Source organism: Pezoporus flaviventris, unplaced genomic scaffold (genome assembly GCF_033815535.1).
Source record: "Pezoporus flaviventris isolate CSIRO_AGI_PZ_B2104156 unplaced genomic scaffold, CSIRO_AGI_Pfla_v1 ptg000056l, whole genome shotgun sequence".
Taxonomy (NCBI): Eukaryota; Metazoa; Chordata; class Aves; order Psittaciformes; family Psittacidae; genus Pezoporus; species Pezoporus flaviventris.
Genome location: NW_026892604.1, coordinates 519,099 through 542,598, shown reverse-complemented (window position 1 = coordinate 542,598; position 23,500 = coordinate 519,099). Strand labels below are relative to the sequence as shown.

At 57.1% G+C, this 23,500-nt stretch overlaps 1 protein-coding gene across 1 annotated transcript in view; it reads left to right on the top strand.

The window, feature by feature from the left end:
* The window catches only part of LOC133277470 (hydrocephalus-inducing protein-like), a 43,938-nt gene extending 22,067 nt beyond the window's left edge, over positions 1-21,871 (top strand). Inside the window, exons 16-38 of the mRNA XM_061469311.1 lie at positions 1,161-1,304; positions 2,087-2,400; positions 4,433-4,472; positions 7,790-7,999; positions 8,886-9,023; positions 9,857-10,034; positions 10,508-10,638; positions 11,352-11,485; positions 12,368-12,504; positions 13,325-13,452; positions 13,540-13,731; positions 14,130-14,279; positions 15,017-15,244; positions 15,407-15,517; positions 15,683-15,841; positions 16,408-16,688; positions 17,039-17,258; positions 18,009-18,221; positions 18,948-19,111; positions 19,411-19,561; positions 19,810-20,040; positions 20,652-20,876; positions 21,343-21,871. Coding sequence (XP_061325295.1) covers positions 1,161-1,304; positions 2,087-2,400; positions 4,433-4,472; positions 7,790-7,999; positions 8,886-9,023; positions 9,857-10,034; positions 10,508-10,638; positions 11,352-11,485; positions 12,368-12,504; positions 13,325-13,452; positions 13,540-13,731; positions 14,130-14,279; positions 15,017-15,244; positions 15,407-15,517; positions 15,683-15,841; positions 16,408-16,688; positions 17,039-17,258; positions 18,009-18,221; positions 18,948-19,111; positions 19,411-19,561; positions 19,810-20,040; positions 20,652-20,876; positions 21,343-21,801 — 4,338 coding nt within the window. The 3' untranslated portion in view covers positions 21,802-21,871. The remainder of the gene's footprint in view (positions 1-1,160; positions 1,305-2,086; positions 2,401-4,432; positions 4,473-7,789; positions 8,000-8,885; positions 9,024-9,856; positions 10,035-10,507; positions 10,639-11,351; positions 11,486-12,367; positions 12,505-13,324; positions 13,453-13,539; positions 13,732-14,129; positions 14,280-15,016; positions 15,245-15,406; positions 15,518-15,682; positions 15,842-16,407; positions 16,689-17,038; positions 17,259-18,008; positions 18,222-18,947; positions 19,112-19,410; positions 19,562-19,809; positions 20,041-20,651; positions 20,877-21,342) is intronic.
* The last annotated feature ends 1,629 nt before the right edge of the window (positions 21,872-23,500 follow it).

The following is a 23,500-nucleotide window of genomic DNA, read 5'->3' as shown; positions in this document are numbered from 1 at the left end:
GGTTTTGAGGATCTTCCAAGGCGTGGTGATGTCTGAGCAGCGATCGTGTAGGGAAGCTGAGAAAACCTGCCATTCCTGTCAACTCCTCAAGCTGATGAGGAAAAACTGGCGTCTCTTGTGCCTCTTTGCCTTCCCTGCTGTCGCTGTGGATGCTGCCTCTTTGCCTTTCCCAAGCCTCACCTTCTTCAAAGGACCCACGGGTGCCCTTCAGCTGCAGTGACGAGAGCACCAGTGCAAAGTGTGTGCCCTTTAGTGTCTGGATCCCGACTCCTGCATCATCTTTCCCCCTCGTGCCAGGTGTCTGAAAAAGAGCAGATAGCTCTTGATTTAGTTTCTGTGGTTTCAGGTCCCTCCTCCGGTTCCCAGGCTTCCGGAGAAGCCCAGATCCTGCGAGCAGGCAGTTCACATCTAATCAGAAGCTTTTCAGCTCCCCCTGCTGTCTGCCTGGGGTCTGCTTGATGCCACATGCTCCCATGTATTGAGTGCTACGACACTGCAGGAGTTGGATGTCAATACATCCAGAATTAGTTTCCCAACCACTGTCTAGGTTAGCTAAACCCTGCCGGAAGCCCGGAGCAATGCACGGACAGGAGGAAAAGGCTTCGGCTGGGCTTAGCTTTGAGACTGCAACATCTTGTCACTGGAGCAGGGGCAGCAGGTTGCGGCCAGACTGTTGAGGTTTGGAGCTGTCTGCGTGTGCCCGTAATTGTTCAAAGCTGACCTCGGGCTGCTGCAGGCTCTCCGCTGCAGGCCTTGTCTCCTGTGAGCAGCGTCACTGCTTTACGGGCCTGGCAGAGCTGATAAGGTGGTAAGAAAGTACTGTATGTGAGTGGAAATGGCCTTGTGCCTGTGTGTCCTCTCTGCCCAGGAGAGGACACGCAAGTGGAGCCAGACTGGGTTCACTTTCTGGTTTGGATCTTGCTGAAGCAGCTGCCTCCTCTGGGGGCCTGCTCCTTCATCTGTAGGCGAGCCTGTTTGCCTGTCCCCTGGGGGATGCTGTGGGTTCTAAACATGAAAGCGTCTGATACAGTTGGAGGACAAACTTTCCAGAGGGGTAGAAACCAATCAAAAGAGTAAATAGAGATGGATGCGCTTTTGGGGTTGGGGAGGAAGTCCATGGCCGCTTCAAGGTCCTTTTTTCTTGTTTCCTGTTTCTGTAGCACCCCAGTGATGTCCTGACTCTTCAGTACAAGCCTCTCTCTTTAAAGAACATCTGCTGCCTGCCCCTCACTGTGGTCCTTGCCTTAGAGCAGCCCTTCTCCATCTGCGGTGCGGACCAGCAGCCTCTCCCTGCAGATGCTCAGGTGAGCAGCCCTGGACCTTCTTGCTGCTGAGCTTTGAAGAGGGATGAACGTGGTGGTGTGTCTCTGTTGGGAGGTCTTCCAGCAGGGAAGTGTGTTCTGTAGAGTCTGCAGTAAACTGGGCCGAGCTAAATCAGATGTAAAATGAGCTGCTGAAGGAAACAGAATGCCATCTGAATCGGGAGGAGACCTCCTGGCTTGAAGAGAGGAGGAGGAGGGAGCAGGTCTGGGCAAGCTGTAGGAAAGGTGCCTCCTGGAAAGCATGCCAGCTCTCTAGCAGCCATCCTCAGATAACGTGGGGAGCAGCTTGCTGTCTTTGAGGGCAGCCCTGCTTTTGGGAAGGCTGAGGTAGGCTTCTCCAGCTGCTGTCTGGCTCCTGCCCTGGTGTTTGCGGAAGGTGCTGGGCATGGGCTCTGTGAGGCACGTGTTGTCATAGGTCCAGCCACCGTTTCTGTGCCTGCCAGTGATCAGCGCCTGCATGGGTGAGGCTGCAAAGCCACTGTGCTTGTGCTGCAGGATGAAGGAGTTCCTCCAGAGTCAGGGCGGAGGCCTGGATGCCAGAGTGCTGCTTTGGTTGTGTTTAGCACGTGGCTTCTGGGGATCCAGAATTGAGGAGACCAGTGTGGATTTCCTCTTGTATTGGTGCAGAGCACAGAAGCGTGAGCCTCAGCTAGCTTCAGACAGAAGTGTGGTGCTTGGTCAGACGCTGTGAAGAAAACGGAGGATGAAGCGAGAAGCTCATGTTGGGGTCACACGTGGAACATTTTCTCTTCATCTCCTTGCAGCCCACGAAGCTGAGGAGAGGGGAGGAACTTCAACTCTGCATCGCATTTAACCCTGCTTACGAGGAGGACTTGCTTATCCGGGCAGCAGAGAAGGCTCTGAAGATCAGGTTCCTGGAGCATCCTCATGAAGAGCAGGTCACTGTTCGGGGAGAAGTCTACTTCCCGAATCTCCAGCTCCAGACCACGGCCCTGGACTTTGGCTGCATCTTGAATGACACCAAGGATGTGCGTTACATGGAGATGAGCAACTGCAGCCCGCTGGTTGTCCAGTACCACTGGTCATTCCTGAAGGACAGCCAGGTGAACCCAGTGAGGTATGTGCACCTTTCCCTCTCCTGGAAGCTCTTCTTCCTGATGTCCTGTTTGTGGTTTGCAAAGGCCGAGGCCGTTTGTCTGATCTGCCAAATTGTTTTCAACCTTGCCTTGAGGAAATCCCACCTCTCAGCTGTGCTCAGCCAAGGTGCTCAGGGAATAGGTGATCTGCGCCAGTTTGATGCTGGGAAGGCTGATGTAGAAAGCTGCTTTCTCAGAGCTTCTGGGCCTGAGGCAAACAGCCCCTCGAAGCGAGTGTTCATCTGTTGAACTGCACGTCACATTCACAGAAGAGCTATTTAGAGTTTTAGAGAGGAATGGCAGGTTCTGCTGTGGCTTTAGGTCCAGCTGTAGATGCTGGAGGGAGCCCTTGTATGGACATCCCTGGGGAGGAGGACCATCCAGTGGTGGTCTGTGGTTTCCAAGCCCAAGAGCAATCTTGTAGTGGTGCTGAAGCCCATCTAGAAGCACATTCCTAGTGGTCCTCCTGCTGTGGCTTCTCTGCATGGTACAAAAGTCTGGTGTAGGCAGTTTGAAGGACAGTAGCAAACGGTTTTCTGTAATGCCCTAGGAAAGCCAGCAAAGTTCACCGTGGCGCACTGCAGTGCTGCTATTCCAAACAAGAGAGCTGATCAAGAAGCAGTTGTGTGAAGGGAATTGGGATCTGACTCGCAGGAGGTGACCTCGTGGGAACTGGCGATGAGCTGTGGCTACTAGGAGGGCTTGGGGGAGATGAGCAGGGCACTGGGGTGGCCCATTCTCAGCTGAGTCTTCCCAAGTAACACCAAGTCTTTAGTGGGGCCCTGCTTGATGCACGACACCTTCAAGAGCAGACCCTAAAATGCAGAGGCAAGTCTGAAAAAGCAGCTGGAGGGAGGTGAGCAGGGCTGTCAGCTCTGCTGGGAGCCCCCTGCCCTCTCCCGTAACTTAGATCAGTGGTGGGTGCTGAGTGGTTGCGTTGTTGGCAGCAGAGGGTGCTGAGCACCTCGGCAGGACACGGCCTCTGTCCTGCCCCTGCCGAGGGGTGTCCACCTCTCCAGAGGGTTTGCACAGCCCCTTGGCTGCTCCTTAGTGCTGTGGACGTGACGAGAGCTCCTCTGCTGCTCTGCATGGTCCTTAAGCAGTGTTGTGACCCCTCTGGGGCGCTCAGCAGACACCGTGGGATGCTCTGTGCCAGAGCTGGAAACGAAGATGGTCTCCAAGGTGCTCATTAGGAGCCTGCAGACGGGCAGCGTGTCAGATGTTATTTCTGGTCCACACTAAGCACTGTTGGTATTCTAAATTATCAGCTCTAACTCAGTCTGACATGGAGGGAATCAAACATCAGGTCTCATGAAGGTGAGATCAAAGATTGGGACTTTCCCTACCTCGAACCTTGCTGGAGCTGGTCATCAGAGACTCCCAGGATCAGTCACGCACATTTATTTTGGTCCGGAGAGAAAAATGCTGTTTCTCTGCCTCAACAAGACTTTGTGTGCTTACATTTTTATCCTTCTAATTGTCCAACCCCTTCTTTCCTCCCTACTCTTTGGTCATTGCTGCTACCTGGGGCAGAGTGATCACCTGAGCAAGACAATCCGACGGTTGCTGTGTGGTTGGACATAGGCAGCGTACACCAACCTGTGCCCCTTCTCTGACTTCTGAGCCATGAATCTCTCATGGTTACTCTTGTTCTAGACCCACGTGGTTAGAGACACCCTAACCCTCACCCCTTGGACCTCTGAGAGCTCAAAGCTGAGCTAAGCCTTTGCACCAAGCTGTTTCCTCCCGTGCCAGAATGGATCTTCAGAATCACGCAGCAGGAGAGAGCAGATGTGGAGTCAAGCAGTGGCCAGCTGCCTGCACCACTGCTCTAGCAGTGTCAACGCGAAGCGTCGACCTGCTCCATCCCGGTTTTGGAGCTCATTACTGAGCTCACACCACTGATGCCCACCCAGGGGCCCCATCCTGCCGAGGAGCTGCTGTGCAGACTTCCCTCCCTCCCTCCCTCCCTCCACTGCAAGGTCCCTGAGCAAAGTTCTGTTCTTTTTGCAGGTTCCTGGAGACAGAGCCCCTCGCCTTGGGTGTGGAGGAGGTAAGTGGCAGTGTGTCTCACTTCCACGTTTCCTGTGTAGCAAGCAGTTACGTACTGCCACTGTCACTGCGGTCCTGGGTGCTGCTCCCAGAGTGGCCTCATGTCCTAACAAGCTGTCCTGGGTTCAGCAGTAGCAGTCATTTTTCTCCTTCTTGGTAGCTGGTGCAGTGCGGTGTTTTGGCTTTTGGCCTGGGAACAGAGCTGATAGCGATGTTTTGGTTTGGCCAAGGACTTTGTGAGCCTCGTGCTCTGCCAGGGAGGAGGGGAGGCCGGGGGAAGGCAGAGACAGGACACCTGACCCAAACTGACCAAAGAGGTATTCCATACCACAGCACGTCATGCCCAGGATGTAAGTGGGAGTTAGCCGGAAGGGCTGGGAGACTGCAGGGTTGGAAGAGGTATCGGTCGCAGCTTGGTCGGGCTGGGGGGGTGGCAAGTTATCGGTTGGCTGGTGGTGAGGTGTTGTATTCTCTTCCCTTGTTATTTTCCTTTATCATTATTATCATTGGTGGTAGCAGTAGTGATTTGTGTTATACCTTAGTTCCTAAACTGTTCTTATCTCAACCCGTGGGAGTTGCATTCTTTTTGCCTCTCCTCTCCGTCCCTCCGGGGGCAGGGGGAGGGAGAGAAGGGGGGGAGTGAGTGAACGAGTTACCTGACTGGGTTTAAACCACGACAATTGTTTTTGGCGCCCAACGTGGGGCACGAGGGGTTGAGATAACGACAGATCTGATCGGATTAATAGTCATCTGTCACAATGCTGATTTATTGGCTCTCAGAGTTGTTCTTGTTGATCTCACAGCTTCAGAATGCAGTACATTACTTAGAGCCGGTATTTGCTGTGTTAGTGTTTATCAAGTGTGTTGCTTGGGCTAAGGTTCTTGTCTCACTGTGCTTTATGGCAATGACTTGTAATACGGGCGGGCTCCAGCAGCAGGGCGGGACGGACGTGGCCGTGGACTTGTACCTGCCCGTCCCGCTGCTCTTCACCGGCCTGGCCCTCGCCCTCGCCTCCATCTTCGTGAGGCCGCGGGGAGCCGAGGGGGAGCGGCCCCGGGAGCCGGCGGCTGCTGAAGCGGCCCGGGAGAGCGGCTCCTGGGACCAAACGGCGGCGGGAGCGGGGCCGGAGGCCGCGAGGGGACGGCTGCGGGTGGAGGAGGTTGGGGCGGTCGAGGAGCGGAAGGAGGCGGCTGCTGAGCAGCGGGAAAAGGCGGCGGCGGCGGAGCCGAGCCCCGCGGAGGAGCCCAGCCCCGCGGAGGCGCCCGCGGCCGAGCCCAGGCCCGCGGCGGAGCCCAGCCCCGCGGCCGAGCCCAGGCCCGCGGAGGAGCCCAGCCCTGCGACGGCCGAGAGCATTCCCCGGCAGCCGCCCGCAGAGCCCCAGGAGGGTGCAGGAGACCACGCAGCATTTCCCAGCAAGGCAGAGGAGGAAGAGCTGGACTCAGGAAAAGAGAAGCTGGCGGTGGGAGAGCCGGCAAGCCCAGCAGCTGCACCAGCCCCAGTGACAAGTGCAGCAGCATCGTTTGAGAGTTCTGAAGGTTTTGAATGGCCTTTGGGTATCCTTGGGACCTGCCTGCTGATTGTGATGGGGATTAGTATGTTGGCACACACACAGACTGTCTTCTACCCACCACCATTTTGTCTGATCTCAAAAGTTAAGCAGTGTGAGGTTTGGGTCTTGTCTGGGGTTAGACGACGATGCAGGGGGACCAAGAGATTTTCCCCAAGGCTGGACAGTCATGAGTGGCAGGGTGTGTGGGACAGTATGGGCAAGTATCTAGTCCACTGGGCCCCTCCAGTGCTTTGGAAGCATCGGAGATGGAAGGCAGCCGTATGGAGTCCCCAGCAACAAGCTGCAGAAACTGCTGAAGGGGACAGTGAATTATTTTGAGCCTGGTGGGCCCATGGCACTTCAGGCCATCAGGGCAGAGATGCAACATAGAGATGGACTCATGATCGAGGGGTGGACTTAGCAATGGACACTATTGCCCAGGTTATTCACAAGTGTGAACACTGCACACAGTCTCTCCTGCTCTGAAAGACTGTTAAAAGAGATGGAGCCTGGCATCATGGACCAGATGGACGCAGCAGCTTTATAGCTACTGGTCCATGCACTTAGATAAGAGTGATGGTATATTGAAAATGTGGGATCTGAGCATGACGTGGATGGTATGGGATAAGGGGTGGATAATGTCCTGGGTTCAGCAGTAGCAGTCATTTTTCTCCTTCTTGGTAGCTGGTGCAGTGCGGTGTTTTGGCTTTCGGCCTGGGAACAGAGCTGATAGCGATGTTTTGGTTTGGCCAAGGACTTTGTGAGCCTCGTGCTCTGCCAGGGAGGAGGGGAGGCCGGGGGGAGGCAGAGACAGGACACCTGACCCAAACTGACCAAAGAGGTATTCCATACCACAGCACATCATGCCCAGGATGTAAGTGGGAGTTAGCCGGAAGGGCTGGGAGACTGCAGGGTTGGAGGAGGTATCGGTCGCAGCTTGGTCGGGCTGGGGGGGTGGCAAGTTATCGGTTGGCTGGTGGTGAGGTGTTGTATTCTCTTCCCTTGTTATTTTCCTTTATCATTATTATCATTGGTGGTAGCAGTAGTGATTTGTGTTATACCTTAGTTCCTAAACTGTTCTTATCTCAACCCGTGGGAGTTGCATTCTTTTTGCCTCTCCTCTCCGTCCCTCCGGGGGCAGGGGGAGGGAAAGAAGTGGGGGAGTGAGTGAACGAGTTACCTGACTGGGTTTAAACCACAACACAAGCGCATGGCTGGTCACTGGAGAGGCCACATGGGAGGTGCTGTAGGGCTGGTCAAGAGCACTCCTTGTGCGGCACCTATGGAGTCCATTCTCCATCTTGGTCCTGATCAGGTGGTGGGTAGGAAATTCCTGCAGCAGCATTTGCTGCAGCATCTGGAGAGAGCAGGATGTGAATCAGAGCCAGGGAAAAGCACCAGGAGTGCGAGGAGCTGGGCTGGATCCTGCCCCCGGGCTCTCAGCTCCCAGTCTCGTGTTCTTGTGAGGGCAGGAAAAGGTGTTTTTGAAGGCAAATTCTGCAGCAGAGAGCATTTCTTGCTGCCAGGAGACACCAGAAATGAATGTAGCGTAGCACTCCTGCATTAATTAGGAGTGTGGGAGAAGGTTTTCCCCATGGTCTCTTACCCCGTTGGTAAGTGGAATGGCTGCAGGGTGAGATGAGGCTGATGTTGCCGGTGTTTGAGGAAGAGGCCCCTGCAGCCCCGTCTGTCCTTTGGGCCAAGCCGAGGCTGCTCTTCTGCATCAATTGCCGTGCTCCACGTGTGGATCTCTCCTCCCTGCCTGCAGGTTTTCGATATCCTGCCGCTGCACGGTGAGCTGCAGCCGGGCCAGAGCCAGCGTGTCACCTTCTCCTTCTTCGGCCACGCCAACACCGTCACCCAGGTCACGGCGCTGTGCAGGGTGGAGGGAGGCCCGAGCTACGAGGTGGCTCTGCGTGGGGAGGCCTCGCGCATCAGCTACCTCCTGGACACCACCGAGATCGACTGCGGGCTGCAGGTACCGCACGCTGCTCTTGTCAGAGCTCCTTGTCTCCACCCATGACCGGTGGGTTGCTGCCCACCCGGGGCGAGGGCTCTCCCCCCTTCCCAGCTGCTTTGCTGGCTCTGTGGCTTGGAAGTCCAACATTTGGGTGATACCTCCAAGCTGGTGTTTAATGGCCATCTCCAGCCCAGCCCAGCCCAGCCCAAAGCTGGGAATCCCTCCTCTTGGAGGTAAGTAACGCTGCCTCCTGGGGCAGGCAGGATCCCAGTGGTGATCTCCAGAGGGACGTGTCCCTCAGACATCCATCCGCTGATCTGCTCCTAAAGCCAGAGGTCCAAGGAGGTGCTCTCTCTTTTAATGCTCCTGATTCATGAAGCCAGGAGGCAGCTGACTTGGGCTTCCAGTCGCTGTAGCTGCAGAGAATGTCCCAGAATAGCCCCCACTGTACGTCTTTCCAGTTACGACCCCCACAGCTGTTTCCAGCTGTTGGCCCTGTGCGCGTTGCCCTGTCTCCCTCCCTTTCGGCTTGTGTTGTGCCCGCAAATACTTGCGTGCAGGTGCCTTTTCTCCTGAAGTGCTTCAATGCCTCCTCCTGTGTTTCAGCTCGCTGTTGGGTGACACCTTCAAGTGCAGAGGGCTTGTGTCCCCTACTTGGTTTGTTTCTGATCTTTCCACGGTTGTTATCGCACCTCTGCCACAAATAGCTGTTCCCGTGCAGGGCTCAGAGGTACCCTGTGGCCGCGGGTTGCCCAGGTTAACGCAGAGAGCCCAGTGCCCATCTCTCCTGTGCGCTGCCTGCTTCTGGGCTGTGCTCCTTTGCTTTCAACGCAATGGAAGAGGAATGACATTCTCAGCAGCAGACGTGTGCCTGTAACTTCCTGCTCTTCTGTCCTCTCCTCAGGTGTTTAACAAAGTCACGGAAGCAGCGGTGACCCTGCAGAACAGCGGGAAGCTGGGATTTGCCTTTGTGGTGCTGAGCCCCGGCACAGGCACTGCAGCCAGCCCTCTGCCTGGCGTGCCCCTGGTCGTGCCTAGCACGGTGAGTAGCACAAGGGCTTCAGCCGGCCTGTGTCAGGCTGCCCAGGAGAGAGTTCTGGGGGAAAACAGGGGGAATGAAGACACAAGCCCCGTCCAAAACCAGCCAGGAGAGACAGGGCTGTGAGCGATTGCTGCAGATGCAGAGGAGGTCCATCGAGCCCAATCCTAATGGAGCCGCTGAGTGGCCTTGGCCGCCGCTGGCTCTGCTGTCCTACAGCAACCACCAGTGGGAGGCACGAGTGCTCCGGGAGCTCTTTGGAGCTGAGTGCTGAGCTCCTGGGTTGTGCCATCACTGGAGCATCACTCCATTCCAGCTTGTCGTCCTGCCTGGGTGTCTCAGAGCTGGAGCAGTGTTCCTGCCTTGGTGCCCTTTTACAACGGGAAGAGGAAGCCAAAGGGCCAAGTGGCTTCCACCTTCCTCAGCGCCTGTGCGTCTGAGGGATGAGACGCTGATGTCCTGTCCTGCAAGCTGCTGCCAGGAGCTGCTGGCCCTGCTGGAAGCACAGGCCCTTCGCTGCTCTTCCAGAGCAGCTGGTGCAAAGCTTTGGTTTGTTGTGCCTGGCTCTGGCTAGCAGAGGGTAAACCCTGTCAGCAGAAGAGCTGTGCTCATGCTGAGCAGAGGGCAGCCTTGCGAGGCCTCTGAAAGACATACTGCATCTTGGTGTAGGAGACTGGGGCGTTTGGATCCAAGAAAGCTGGAGGTAGTGATGTCTGATATCAGTTTCCTTATGTATGAGAACCTGTCTTGCCTTCTCAGCGTGTCTGTCATGTGAGCCATCCCCCCACTGAATCCTCTTTGGTACACTCCCTCCCTCCCTCTTCTGTGCCCTGCAGGGTTACGCTGAACCTGGCAAGCAGCAAGTGCTCAAAGTCTATTACCTGCCAGGAGTGCCTGGAGTCTTCTGCAGGGCTTTCCAGATCCAAGTGGGTCACCTGGAGCCAGAGAAAATCACGCTGAAAGGAGAAGGGACCTTTCCCAGGATCCACTTGGACCTGCCCAGGAACATCAAAGGTGAGCACTGCCTGTGTGCTCGCCAGGAAGGTGCCCTGGCTTTCCCTCGTGCCATATGCCCATAGGGCAGCTCACAGGCACTTCCAGCAGGCCTGGAGGTTTCAGGGCTGTCAGGCAAACTCAGCCCTCTGGTTGCTTCCTTAGTCTCTGGCAGACAAGCCCATGTGGGCTTTGCCGCAGGAACCATCCTGCACAGCTTGCCAGAGGTCTGGGAAGATGATGGCTGGGCAGAAAAGCTTGGGAAAGCTGTAAGAGAGGCCGGCAGGGATTTTGACAGGGTTGGGTTTGCATCCCGTTTGGTGGCTGAGATGCACCTGTGTGGCGAGAAAGACGGGTGGGGGTGAGAAGCAGCAGGATCTCCTTTCCCTGCATTGCTGGAGCAGTTTGTGTCCGGGTGTCGGGGGAACGGGGCTTCTCGTCTTGCGTGGGATTTGTGCTGCCCCACTGCTATTGGTGGTGTTCTGCGCTTTCAGGCAATGCCAAATATGAGAAGATCCTCCAAAAGGCCAAAGAAAAGGTGGACAAAGGCAGACAGAGAGAGGAGGCCATTGCTCTGGGGGAGGCTGTGGCAGGCGAGCCCCGCATGGACGACTCGGGCACCGTGGTGAGTAGAGCTGCTGCCCTGTCCCGCACGTGCCACCCTGCTGCGTGTCACTGGAGCCCCTGCGCCCCACGGCACCTGCCCAGGGCCCTGCTGGCACTGGGGGCCTCCCTGCACAGCCCTGGCAACGGACTGTGTCAGCTCAGCGTGCCCCGTGGGCTGCCCGCCTCTGGGAGTTGTCCCCAGCTCCTGACTACCCCAGGGAGATGCTAAAGGCTGTGCTCAAGCAGTTGGGTTTATGGGGCTCTGAAGGACACACAGGTCGGTGCAGGGGGGTTTGTTGCTCACCGGCCAAGCCCTGCCAGGTTTACTGAGCGTAAAGCGGCAGCCTGAATGCCCCCTGAGGCTGTGCTGTGTTCTGTCATCTCCAAGAGGCTCCAGCTCTCTCATGGTTCCCTTTGCAGGAGAGCTTTTGTGCAAGCTGCTTTGGCACTGACTGGAGGCAGGGCCATACTTGGAGCTTTGGAAGGTTTCTGGCTTGCCTGTCCGTCTGTCCAGATCAGCTTTGATAAGTGGGCAGGCAGAGGTGCTTGAGTTCATTTCTTTGGAGATACGATCCTGCCTGAGAGAGCAGGGAGTGTCACAGACACTGAGCAGTGAGACAGAATGACTCCGTCACCCCTCTCAACAAGAGCAGGGTGGGATCCTGCACGTGAGACAAGCTTGTGCCTTGGGAAGGACCTCTGCTAACCAGCCCCTGTGTTTACTTTCCTCAGTGGGATGCTGAGCTGCAGATGCAGATGGAGGAGATGCTTATTGAGGAGCATGCCTTGGAGCAGCAGAAAGCTCTCACGTCCCGTCCTGCGGAGGACACTGCCTTTCACCAGCGTGTACATCGGAGGCTTCTCAAGTTAGTAGGGACTCCTGTGGCCTGTCTCCAGGGGCCCCGAGGGTAACAGCCAGCAGTGCAGCCCTGCTCCTGAGAGCTCTTGTGTCTCAGAGCTGGAAATAGCTGAAGACTTGAGAAAGGGCCTGATGCTGGGAGCTACGATGTGCTCCCTGTGGGCAGCTCGGTGTTCTCACTTGCACAGTGCTACCCTGAGCTCTGGAGGTGCTCCACTCCCCACAGTTGCTGGGTTCTGTTCTCAGAGCTGAGGGGGTGCAGAGCAGCAAGCCCTTCCAGACAGCACAGGCACCGCCCCAGCTGACCAGCTCTGAAAGGGGCATCTCAAAGCTGGCGTCGTTGCGCCAAGAGGGGTCTGTGCTAAGCAGGAAGAGCAGGGAATGGTCCAGATCCCTTATGTGCTTTTCCAAGTGGGATTGCCTGCAAAAAGACCCTCTCAGCAGTCTTGTAAGCGTTGGTTACTGCATGCGATAGTGTCAGGTGCTGCTTTGGGGACAGATGTGGTTGCAGAGCAGTGGAGGTATCCTCTGCAAGGAAATCCTATGACAAGGTCCTGAAGCAGTTTCAGGCTTGGGCCAAACACCCGTTTAGTGGTTTCACTGAGACCAGTGGAGATGCAGTGCACTTCTCTGCAATGGCTTTTCACAGCATAGGAACTGTGTCCAGTACCCACTTGAAACTCAGCCGAAGATCCCACTGGTGGCTGATAAATCCTAGGCCCTGCACTCCCCATGATTTAGCCAAGTCTTATTACTGGGTGCTCAGGCCTTGGGTTTCCTGAGCTTGGGTTGAGCTTTCACAGCAGTGAATACGCAATTATCCACTCCGTTTGCTTCTCCACCCCACGCCATGCTGGGCTTTACTGAGTGTTCTTACTCCTCCTTTCAGAGCTGAGCTGCCCGAATACGTCCTGGACCTTGGCTATGTTGTTCCCGGTGACATCCACACACGCATCGTGAAGGTCACCAACACCGGGCACTTCCCTGCATCTTTCCATGTTGATGGATATGTCCTAGATAACACAGGTAACCAGTGGTGGAGAGGCTTCACAGGGGCTTGAAGGAGCTGTCTCTGACACATCAGCTGAAGCCATTGGACATGGGGAGATTTGAGTACTTCCTTGGATAGCTTTTTCCTCCTTAGTGCCCCCCTGCTGGGTGCCCTGTTAAGAGCCTGAGTTGTGGCGATCAGTGCCCAGAGACCTGGTCCGCGTGTGGCTGCCCTAAAAACTCATTGCAGGGGCCAGAAGGGCTGATGCCCTCGACCGCCTCTCGGCCTCTTCTGAGTTTCTTTGTGCACTCTGAGGGTTTATGTTGCAAGGAGAAGGCCCCTCTGTGGTTCGGAAGTGCTTTGCTTAGAGTTCATAGTGCTCAGCCTTTCCTGAAGGGATCCCCCATCTTCTGTGGGATCTTCTGCTGTATCGAAACAGGCTTCCCAAAGAGGCCTTGAGGTAAGGCTGCAGCTCCGTCACGTGGTGACTGCTGTCTCTGAGGGGTGGTCAGGCATCTCTCCTAAGCCGCTGTCCAGGGAACAGCAGAGCATTCGGTATCTTAGTTGGAAATTCTCCTTTGGAGAGGTCTGTGCATCCTTCCCTGAGATGCCCGCTGAAGAAATTGCTGGAGCTCCTCAACCAATGTGGTTCATTTCTACCACGCAAGCCCTGGGTTCTGGCTGTGAAAATCCTTTTGCTTTGGGCAGTGACAAGGGGAGAAGAGCAGCTTCTCTGGAGGTGCAAAGGAGTCTTTCACGGAGCTGCCAGCCAGGACAGCCCTGTGGCCTTACCGTGCTTCTGATGTTGCTTCCTGTTGCTTGTGTATCTCAGCTGCTTTATTTTCCTGTGTTCAGGCTTCAGCGTGTGCCTGGACCGTGTGAAGCGCCTGCCCTCCTGTGAGAGCAAGACATTTGAAGTGTGCTTCGACCCACAAAGTGCCAGCCGGCCTCTGGGAAAGGTGGATGTGCTCCTGCCCATCAAGGTACTCCAGCTTCTGGGGCAGGCAGCAGGTTGGGCACAGCAGCGAGTGTCAGCCGGGCTCTCAACTGGATGCTCTGTCCTTCTCTAGGTCAGAGGAGGCCCCACATCGCAGGTCCGCCTCCGTGCCATCGTGGCTGAGCCGTCCCTCAGCCTCTCCAGGGACAGGCTGGAGTTCTCCGCTGTCCAGTGTGGGCAGTGCCAGGAAGAAACCATCCAGCTCCACAACACGTTCCAGGTCCCCTGTCAATGGTCCATCAGCGTGAATGAGCCTGTTAAGGAGGTAAAGCGCAGACAAGGTGTAACACGCAGCTTCTCGGGTGGGTTGTCTTTGCCTCTCTTGCCTTTCCTGCCCCTCTGGCTGCCTGAGCACTTGGGCTGCAGCTGGCTTGAGGGAGCTTTTGAGGGTACAGAGCAAGGCTGGTTCACCTGGGCCTGTTGACTAGCTGATGCTTCACTTGCCTGCCATCTTCACCCATTCCTCTTCCTCCTCTGAGGACACTGCCTCCCCATCTACCTGCCCTGCCAACACGTTTGCCCTCCAGTTCTAGGCAGTGGTGGCCACGTCTGGGTGGGATGAGGGTGCTCCCTGCACCGTGCCAGCATGTCGAAGCACTGCAGGAGCCGAGGCTCTGTCCTCCCAGACCAAGGAGACCTCACGCGAGTGGTTTCTGTGCACAGGTGAACAAACATCTGCCGGCGAGCGAGCATCAGAAGCTGCTCGAGGAGATGAAGTCTGCGCCCTGTGGCTTCGAGGTGCTGCCGTCAGCTGGAACGCTCGCTCCAGGACAGCAGTGCCATGTCCAAGTCCGTTTTTCACCCACGGAAGAGGTGAGATTGGAGGGTGTCACCCCCAGGAGGTGTGGCAGGGCAGTGTGGTAAGGGGAGGCCAGCAGAGGGAGCGGGGGATGAGCTCTGCCTCCACATGGAGCTTTCTGCCAGCCCTGTGCCCACCGTGCCTCAGTTTCCCCTGCACATTCCCACGCAGTTCGGGAGTCACCTTAAATGATGGAGCATTGCCAAAGGCAGTTTGCATGTGGACACCGTGACTTGGAAACTGGCAGCGTGTGACAGGATGGACGCAAGTGCTTCCATGGCAGGGGACAGTCCCAGGGATCTTTGAATTGCTCGTGGAGATTTCACCGTCTCGTGTCTGGCTTTGACCAGAGCCGAGCACTGAGCAGAGAAGACGATCCTTATTTGTGTCCAGTGAGAGCGCAGCTGCCTCTTTCACACAACTGATGTTTGCCTGGTGCTGCAGTGCCAAGACTGTGTCTGAGAAAGCAGACCTTTCTGATGAGCGTTGCGCTCCCCCATGACTAGGTGAAAACCTCTGACAGCGCATTTTAGATCCACCTGGTAGCCAACTCTCCAGTTACAGTCCACAGCAGGACTCACCGCAGTTACTCAGAGCCATGCAGATGCTGTAGCCCCTGCTCTAAGTAAATACCTCTTTTGGGTTCAGCTTAGAGGTGCTGACAAGACCCCTGAGCCTGGGGCGACTGTTGACTTGGAGGCGCTGTCACCTGGGGCTTCACGGAGGAGCTTTCTGTGCTGCTTCTTTGCAGAAGTGCTACCGGGGCGAGCTGCACATCCAGATTTGCCAGAGCAGCCAACGCCTCCAGGTGCCGGTCTTGGGACGTGGTCTGGAGCCACGGCTGGAGTTCAGCCCCGCGGAGCTCGAGCTGGGACCGCTGCTGCCACAGAGCCATGGGGAAGAGGGGACAGTGGTGGTGAAGACCCCCTGTGAGGTTTACTCGCTGGAGTTTGACCAGCAGCGCCTTGCTGAGGAGCAGGTGAGAGGGAAGGTCTGTGCACACTCCTGTAGATTCCCAGCGCTCCAGCATTCCCAGGCTTGTGCCAGGGAGACGGGGGGATGGCTTGGCTGGGGAGTCTGTTCACGTAGTGAGGGTCAAGAAACTCATCCTGTCTATGGTTTCTCTTCCCTCTCTGCGCAGCTCCTACGGACACCGCAAGGTGACAACAGCCACAACAGCTTGTTGCTGCCTCCCTGTGCCCCGGCCGGGAAGCTGACCGGTGAGGCCCAAGGAAGGGGCATAAAAGTGAAGGTGAGATGAAATCTAAACGCTAAAACTCCAGGTGGCAAGCAGCATGTTTTACTCATTTCCTCATCTCTTCCCCAGCCTACCATGGTTTGGGTTTCTGCCAGGAGAGTGGCAGAAAACCTTTTCTCCTTCTTTCCTTTTGCTTGATATCGGTCCCTGCCGCCTCAGGTTGACGTTGTGGATCCACCGGGAAAGGTGGTGAAGCTAGGAAACGTCTGCATTGGGCAGACGGTGAAGAAGATCGTCACCATAGCCAACAAGAGTGCAGCCCCTCTGGCCTTTCAGCTCAGAGTCACATCCACCGCGCCAGAGTTGCAGGAAGCTGGGGTAAGGCCCTTTCCTTCTCCGCAGAGCACTTTGGTGTGCCTGCAGGGGGCGATGAGGCGCTGTGGGTGGGAGCTAGTAGCCAATGAGAACTGTGGGCTGCCCTGGCTGCCTGTGCCTGCCCTGTCCTCCCTGCTGGCACTGCTCTGCCAGCAGATGCTTGCAGTGTGAATGCTTCAGCTGAGCTGGGTGCCAGGAGACCCGGAGAGCCAGAAGGGAGAAGGCGGCACAATTCCTCTAAGCTGTTTTAGACACATACATCAGGATGCAGCCATGTATTTTAGGTGTGGAAAGGTGAGGGAGGTGAATCTTGCAAGAGGGAGATTTACAGCTCTGTTTGAACTTCCCTGAAAGCTTTAGAAGACAGAGCTGAGCTCAGCGTGACCAGGTGGACACGTGGCAGAAACACCTTTGGTATTAGCTAGGAATGCCTAGGAGGGAATGAGTGGGAGTGGGGCAGTGTTGGTGGGGACAGAAGAGGAATTGGAAGCCTCTTCCGTGAGTCTGATGAGGGAGGCTCCACAGCTCGCTTGCCAGATGAAATAGTCTGCCTTCATTTCTTGGGGTAGGTTCTGTGCTTGAAGCCCAGCAAGGAGCTAAAGCTGAAGCCCAGAGGAGACAGAGGCAAAGTGGAGGTGACCTTCTCCCCGAAGCGCCCCATCCAGCCGTTCAGCGGGGAAGTGCTGCTGGAGTGCGGCGGGCTGGCGCGCTCCCTCTTTGTGGTGCGGGGCTCCTGCCAGGGCAGCCTCGTGAGCTTGGACCAGGAGCAGCTCAGCTTTGGAGCCGTGGTGCAGCAGAGCTACACGTGGCGGCGCGTGGTCATGCGGAACGCGGGCGTCACAGGAGTCAGGTAAAGCAGAAGCCCGCCCCCTCTGAGGGCTGAGAGCTTGGATGAGGGTTGTGTGGGGCCGTAGTGTGCCCAGATAGTTCCCCTGTGCTTCTCCATCCCGGTGGAGAGTTGTGCAGCCATGGCCGTGCAGTCAGGCCCTAGAAGTTAGCAAAAGGGTACAAGCCCCCTTGCCTGTGGGTGCAGTGGGTCCTGCCCAGCCTGAAGCCTTATTGCCAGGTGGCTCAGCATCAGGCCTGAGATGTGGTGGGAAAACCCACAAGAGACTTAGAGCCTCACACTCAGACTTACCCTGCCTTCAGAGCTCCCCGTGGCTAATCCTTCTTTCCTGTGCTTGTGCTTTCCTGGGCAAGGTTTACGTGGGACGTGGAGAGCTTCAAGCCGGACTTTTCCATCAGCCCCACGAAGGGTTACATCAGCCCAGGGAGGGATGTCCCCTTCGTTGTGACCTTCCGCCCCTCGAAGCTGAGCCAGGCTGTCCAGTACGAGGGGCTGCGGTGCTTCATCCAGGGCAGTGAGGCGCTGCGGCTTACGCTGTCAGGATCCTGCGTGGAGGCCCCTGGCCCCAAAGAGGTAACGCAGCAGGGACAGGATGGGCCCCTGGAGCCCAGCATTTGCACCACATCTCTCGCAGGGCAGGAACTGAAGGACACTTGTGAGCACAGACTTGCTCGTGCCAGAGTATCCCAGAGAGAAAGTGCTGGGCAGGATTGCCAGAATTCCTGAGCCCTCTCATTGCCTTTCTCCCCTGTTCAAGGTGCTGCTCCTGCAGTGAGCAGCTGGGCTGTCGTGGCTCTGCACTGCAGCATCCGTGCCATGGGAACACCCTGCCGGGCTCTTCTGAGACCCTCCCCACAGAGCCACCCCGCTGGATGCCGGCACTGCACCCGCAGCCACACTTCTCCCCCCTGCCGGGCCAGGGCTAGGGCATTCAGCAGTAGGAAGGGGCAAGGCATCTGCATCCAGCCCCTGGGAGCGGGCAACTTGGCAGCTGTTGGCTCTTGCTCCCAAAGAGAGCGTGGAGGTCCTCTTCATCCTGCCCATGAAGGAAGGGGCTGTGTGGCTGCAGATCTTGTCCTTGCACTGGAGTTTCCTTTCAGGACTCCCCGTTTCCTTTCAGCCAGCATGCGAAAGGCTTGTTCTGCTCCCTTCTTCAACAACAAGCAGCTGGATTTACTCCAAAAGCTATGGCCAAAGTGTAATTTTTGCACGTGACAAGGGAAAGCTGCTCCCTGTGCTCCAGGTGCTGGTGTAGAGCCAGCGTGAGAAGAGTGGGAAGGGTTGTGGGTGCGAGCCAGCAGCCTCTGTGCTCCTCTGTTCCAGACCCTGACTTTCAGCTGCAGTGTGCGTGAGAGGCAGAGCCAGACCATCCTCCTTTCCAACCCAAGCAACGAGGCCTGGACCCTGCAGCCCATCATTGAGGGGAAGTACTGGAAAGGGCCTGAATTTATCCATCTGGAGGCCAGGCAAAAAGAAAAGGCCTACCAGGTCACCTACAGACCCCTAAGCATGAGCTCTGAGAACAAGAAGCATCAGGTACGTGAGCTGTGCCAGCGTGCTGAGCCTGGTGGCACGACCCTCGTAGCTCCCCCTGCTTTGGGCAGGAGGCTGGAGGAGATGACCTTCAGAGGTCCTGTCCAAGCTGAAGGTGTCCTGTGCTCTCTGTTGGAAGCTGGGTTTTGTGGTGGCTGGAGGCCAGGCCCGGGCAAAGGGCAGACGGGAACTGGGGAGTGACCCCACAGGTGTTGGAGCAGCTAAGCTAACAAGGCAGGCTTTCTGAAGGGCAAGAAATGAAGTTTGTTCTGCGCAGCTCCTGGTTGCTGCTTGTGGCAGCCCAGGGGGCTCAGAGACCCCCATGCTCAGTGCACAGGCTGCACAGGCTCTCCAAGCCCTGGGCACGACCACTTCTGCCAGCACCACCTGGCTGGTGTCCTGCAGCTTGCAGGGAGCAAGAAGGGCAAAGGTGCCCTGCAGTTTCTCAGTGCCCCCCTGGCCGTGAGCAGGCAGGTGGGAAACGAGAGAGATCTCTTGACAGTCATGCAGGAGCTTTGGGAGGAGCCCTTCCTGCAGGTCTCAGGCTGGGCACATGGGGGTGACTAGCCCCTCTGCAATGTTTTCTGTGCCACGCCAGCGACAAGCTCCTAAATGAAAGGGGTCAGTTGAGAAGGGCTCTGGGGTGCTGGAGCTGCTCCAGTGAGAGCCTCAGGCATGGAACTGTCCCGGGGTGCTGCAGAGCCGACTTGTCCTATTCGTTGTCTGTAGGGCTCCATCTTCTTCCCCCTGCCGGACGGGACAGGCTTACGCTACCACCTGGAAGGAACTGCTGAAGCCCCCCGGTGTTCAGGGGCCATTTCCCGGCAGGTTCCATGCAGGAGTTCCCACACGGAGCTCATCCCTGTGTCCAACTGGCTGCACAGCCCACAGAGGTGAGTCCAGCCCAGGAAGTCTGGTCCCATCAGCAATCCCTGCAGCAGCACAAGGAAGGAAGCTTCCAGTGCCTGGAAGCGCCTTCCTGGAAGCTTTTCCCTCTCCTTGGCCATGTCTGGCCATCCCCACGTTCTGCCTGTGCAGAGCCATCCTGGAGGGCTTTCCTCCAAGGGGGATGAGAGCTGGCGCCCTGTGCCTGAGGCACTGAGGATGAGAGGGGCTGTATTGTACCCCCACAGGATGGGTATCCTAGGCGAGTCCTTTCTGTTGACCTTCACTGCATCCTTCTCACCCACAGGCTCCTGGTGGTTATTGACATGCTGAAACCAGAGAACGTGGAAAGCAGTTCTGTGCTGCAGGGGTGTTCCTACATTGACGTGCCAAGCTCTGCAAAGAAGGACTACCAGCTCACCTTCTTCTCCTACAAAGAAGGAGTCTTCAGGGCAAAGGTGAGTGAGGACACTGGTCTGCAGGGCCCTTCAAGGAGCTGTTGGCTCACCGAGAAGCTACACGCCTCTTTTCATACCTCCGTGTGCACGGGTCCTATGAAATAGCACACGTGCTTTCTCTGGTCTGGCACTCTTCCTCGGTGGGTGCTCATAGCCATTCCTGGAAGCAGGGCGCTGAGCTCACTGGGCTCTTTTGGGTCTATTTTCATGTGTGCAGTGAGCAGCACTTGCCTTTCTGTCTGATTCAGGTGACCTTCCTCAACGAGACAACCGGAGAGTACTTGTTCCACGTGGTGACTTTCAAGGTGACGGCTTCGGGACCCATCGGCACTGTGAAAATGAGCACCGCTGTTCGGCAGAGGGTGTCCTCCACCGTCAAGGTGGACAACCCTCTGCCTGTCCCGGTGACGTTTGACGTCACCTGCGAAGTGCCCGACGTCAGCGCTCCACAGCACTTTACTGTTCCTGCACAGTCGAAGGTAGGAGCAAAGCTCCTCCGGCTCACTCTGCTCTCCCTGCTCCTGGCTAGAGGGGGTGCTCTTGAAGGGTGATGCCTGAAAGGAGCCCTCTGGGGCTTCTTTCCGTGGTGGCAGCTCCCTGCCGATGATCTAGAGAGGGAGCAGGGTGCGAGAATATCCCCAGTGGGAATCCTCCTGCGCTGGTGGAGTCTGCCCTGCTGCCCCCTGTAACACGCTGCCACTGGGCCTCACGTGGCAGGTCCTTGTGCCACGTGCCCCTCGTTCAGTGTGGTGCTTCTAGCTGTGAGTGGCTGCAGGACAAGCCTCAGCCCACGGCCGGGTTGTCTGCAGCCTGGATTGACAGGAGGCGGTGTGTGCCCTGGGGCTTTCTAGGGTGGGAAGCTTCTAGCATGATGCTGGAGGGCTCTGAGCTGTTGGGATCTGTCCCTAAGTGAACCGTCTCCCAGAAGGAGCAAGGCTGTGCCCGAGAGAGAGGGAATCAGAGCAGGGAAGGCGGCACAGCCTTCCAGCACTGCCTGAGCACAGCAGGGACCAGCTGCCCCCTTCTCAGGCTGGCGTGTTCCCTGCCTCTGCCTGACGCAGTGGCTTTTTCCTTCCTTCCTTCCTCCCAGGCGGATCTTGTCTTGGAGTATCAGCCCCTGAAAACGGGTGAGAGCACCGGGCACCTGGTGCTCCAGAGCAGCGACTTGGGCTCTCTGTCTTACAACCTGCAGCTGAAAGCCATCTCGCAGAGGCCAGAGAAGCCCGTGTATTTCCGCGCCACGCTGGGCTCCCGTCAGACCATCACCACCAAAATACGGAATTTTGCCCAGCAGAAGACCGAGTACCTGCTGCAGGTGAGCCCGGGCTGCCGGGGCTCTGGCTGGCAGGCAGCTCCTCTGGCCAGCACCAGCCCTCTCCACCAAGGGGTCCAAGTGCCTCTGGCTTGGCCTGGCAGAGCCAAGGTGGCCACGTGAGCCCAGGGGTCTTGCCACTCGTGTGGGCTTGTTGCCAGCTGCACTGTCCTCCCGTGTGGGCGCGTGTCTGCTGCCCTGGTCGGAGCTGCTTTTGCAGGCCCTGTGGTGCCTGGGCTTGCTTCCCCCTTGCAGCCCAGGTCTGGCAGTCAGGGGTCTTGGGGCTTGGGTGCAGGGTTGTCCCTGATGGGCACGTTTGCACAGTTGTCATGCCCATTCAGGGCAGGCACTCACCAGGGGTGTGGTGTGGGTGGGAGAGGCCAGGGCCAGGGGACCATCGTGTTCTTCCCGAGGTGCTGGCTCTGCTGTTGTGACCCGCCCTCCATGGTCTCTTGTCTCCCCTGCGCAGACCGACTGTGCCGACTTCCAGACGGCAAAATCCATCAGTGCGGCACCTGCTGGCGCTGGGGGCTCGGACCTGAGCGTGGAAGTGACCTTTGAGCCCTGCCAGCTGGGCGAAGCCAAGGCCACGCTGCAGCTCAGCTCCGCATTGGGCGGGCAGTACCGCATCCCACTCATCGGCCTTGCACTGCCCCCTGAAGCCCAGGGCCCCTTCCTCATCCCAGCCGGCGGCTCCACCTCCATCTCCTTCAGGAACGTCTTCCCGAAGGCCACGGCGTTCCAGTATGCAGTAAAGCACCCGGCCTTCACCGTCAGGGCCCCCGAGATGCTGCGCGCCAAGAGCAGCACCACCATCACCGTCTCCTTCAGGGGCGGCCGGGCTCCTGTCACCAGCAGGCTGGTGGTCTCTTGCCCTGGGGGCTCCTGGATCTACCACCTCCGGGGCCTGCCCTCCACCCTCAAGTGACCAGCTGCCCGCGGCCCTTCCCGCCACGTTCGTGCTCTCTGGAGCAAATAAATTTCATTTAAATCCCTCCCACACGACGTCCTTGTCTCTAAACGGGAGAGACATGAATTTGCTGGATGGACAGCCGGTGGACAAGGAATTGGCTGGATGGCTGCGCACAGAGAGTCGCGGTCAATGGCTGAATGTCCAGCTGGAGACCTGTGACGAATGGAGTCCCTCAGGGGTCGGTGTTGGGGCAGACCCTGTTCAACGTCTTTGTCGGCGACACAGACAGTGGGATCGAGCACCCTCAGCAAGTTTGCTGACGCCACCGAGCGGTGTAGTGCAGTCGATGCGCTGGAGGGAAGGGATGGCATCCAGAGGGACCCGGACATGCTGGAGAGGTGTCCAGCCTCATCAAGTTCAACAAGGCCGAGTGCAGGCTCCTGCCCCTGGGTCAGGGCAATCCCAGGCACAGCTGCAGGCTGCGCAGAGAAGTGATTCAGAGCAGCCTGAGGAGAAGGACCTGGGGGTGGGAACATGAGCCGGCTTCAGCGTGCGCTTGAGCCCCGAAACCGCCTGTGTCCTGGGCTGTATCACCAACAGCATGAGCAGCAGGTCAAGGGAGGTGATCCTGCTCCTCTCCTCTGCTCTCATGAGAACCCCGCGCGGAGCACTGTGTACACTTCCGGTGTCCTGAACAGAAGGACATAGAGCTGTTGGAGCAAATCCAGAGGAGGGCCGCCATGCTGCTAAGGGGGATGGAGCAGCTCCTGTACAAAGACAGGCTGAGAAAGTCGAGGCTCTTCAGCCTGGAGAAGGGAAGGCTGCGTGGAGAGCTCATAGCAGCCTTCCAGTACGTGAAGGGGGCCTACAAGGATGCTGCGGAGGGACTCTTGGTCAGGGACGGTAGCGACAGGACGAGGGGTGATGGGCTTAAAGTGAACTGGAGGAAGTTCAGGTCAGCTAGAAGGAAGAAATTCTTCACTGTGCGGGTGGTGAGGCCCTGGCACAGGTTGCCCAAAGCAGTGGTGAATGCTCCATCCCTGGCAGTGTTCAAGGCCAGGCTGGACGGAGCCTTGGGTGACACGGTTTAGTGCCAGGTGTCCCTGCCTGTGGCAAGGGGGTTGGAACTAAATGATCTTAAGGTCCTTTCCAACCCTAACTATTCTCTGATTCTCCGATTCTCTGACTGTGCACATCAAGATCCCGTGGACTGAGTTGGTGGGGAACTGGAATCCAGCTGTTTGGAAGTATCCCCCCAAAAATGTGTGCGCACCCTTCCGCGCAAAGGCAGGTCTCTAAACTGAAGGAAATGCATGTCCGGTGGGTCCTGATGCCCCATATAGGCTGGAGCTTTTTTCTTGGCAGACACAGGGAGGTGATGGGAGAAAGGATGCTTTGATAGCAGCTGCTCCTTCTGTTAACAATAAAGGATGCGGTTTGGCGCGTCTGTTATGATTATTGTTATTATTATGCCTACTGCTTAATGGCAGGAGTTTCAAAGTTAGGAATGGCACTTGTCCTTTTAATGGTGAGAATGCTGCTTTGTCCTGTCTCTCTTTTGAGCCCAGGTTTCGGAGAGAAGTGACACTTAATTTCTGTTGTGACTTTTGGCATATGTAAGGAAGCACAGGAGGAACGTGTTTAACTTTGGGGAGATCGTCTGATGACTCCCACCTTCGCTGAGGCTGCCAGGTTTTGGCAAATGTGGTTTGGG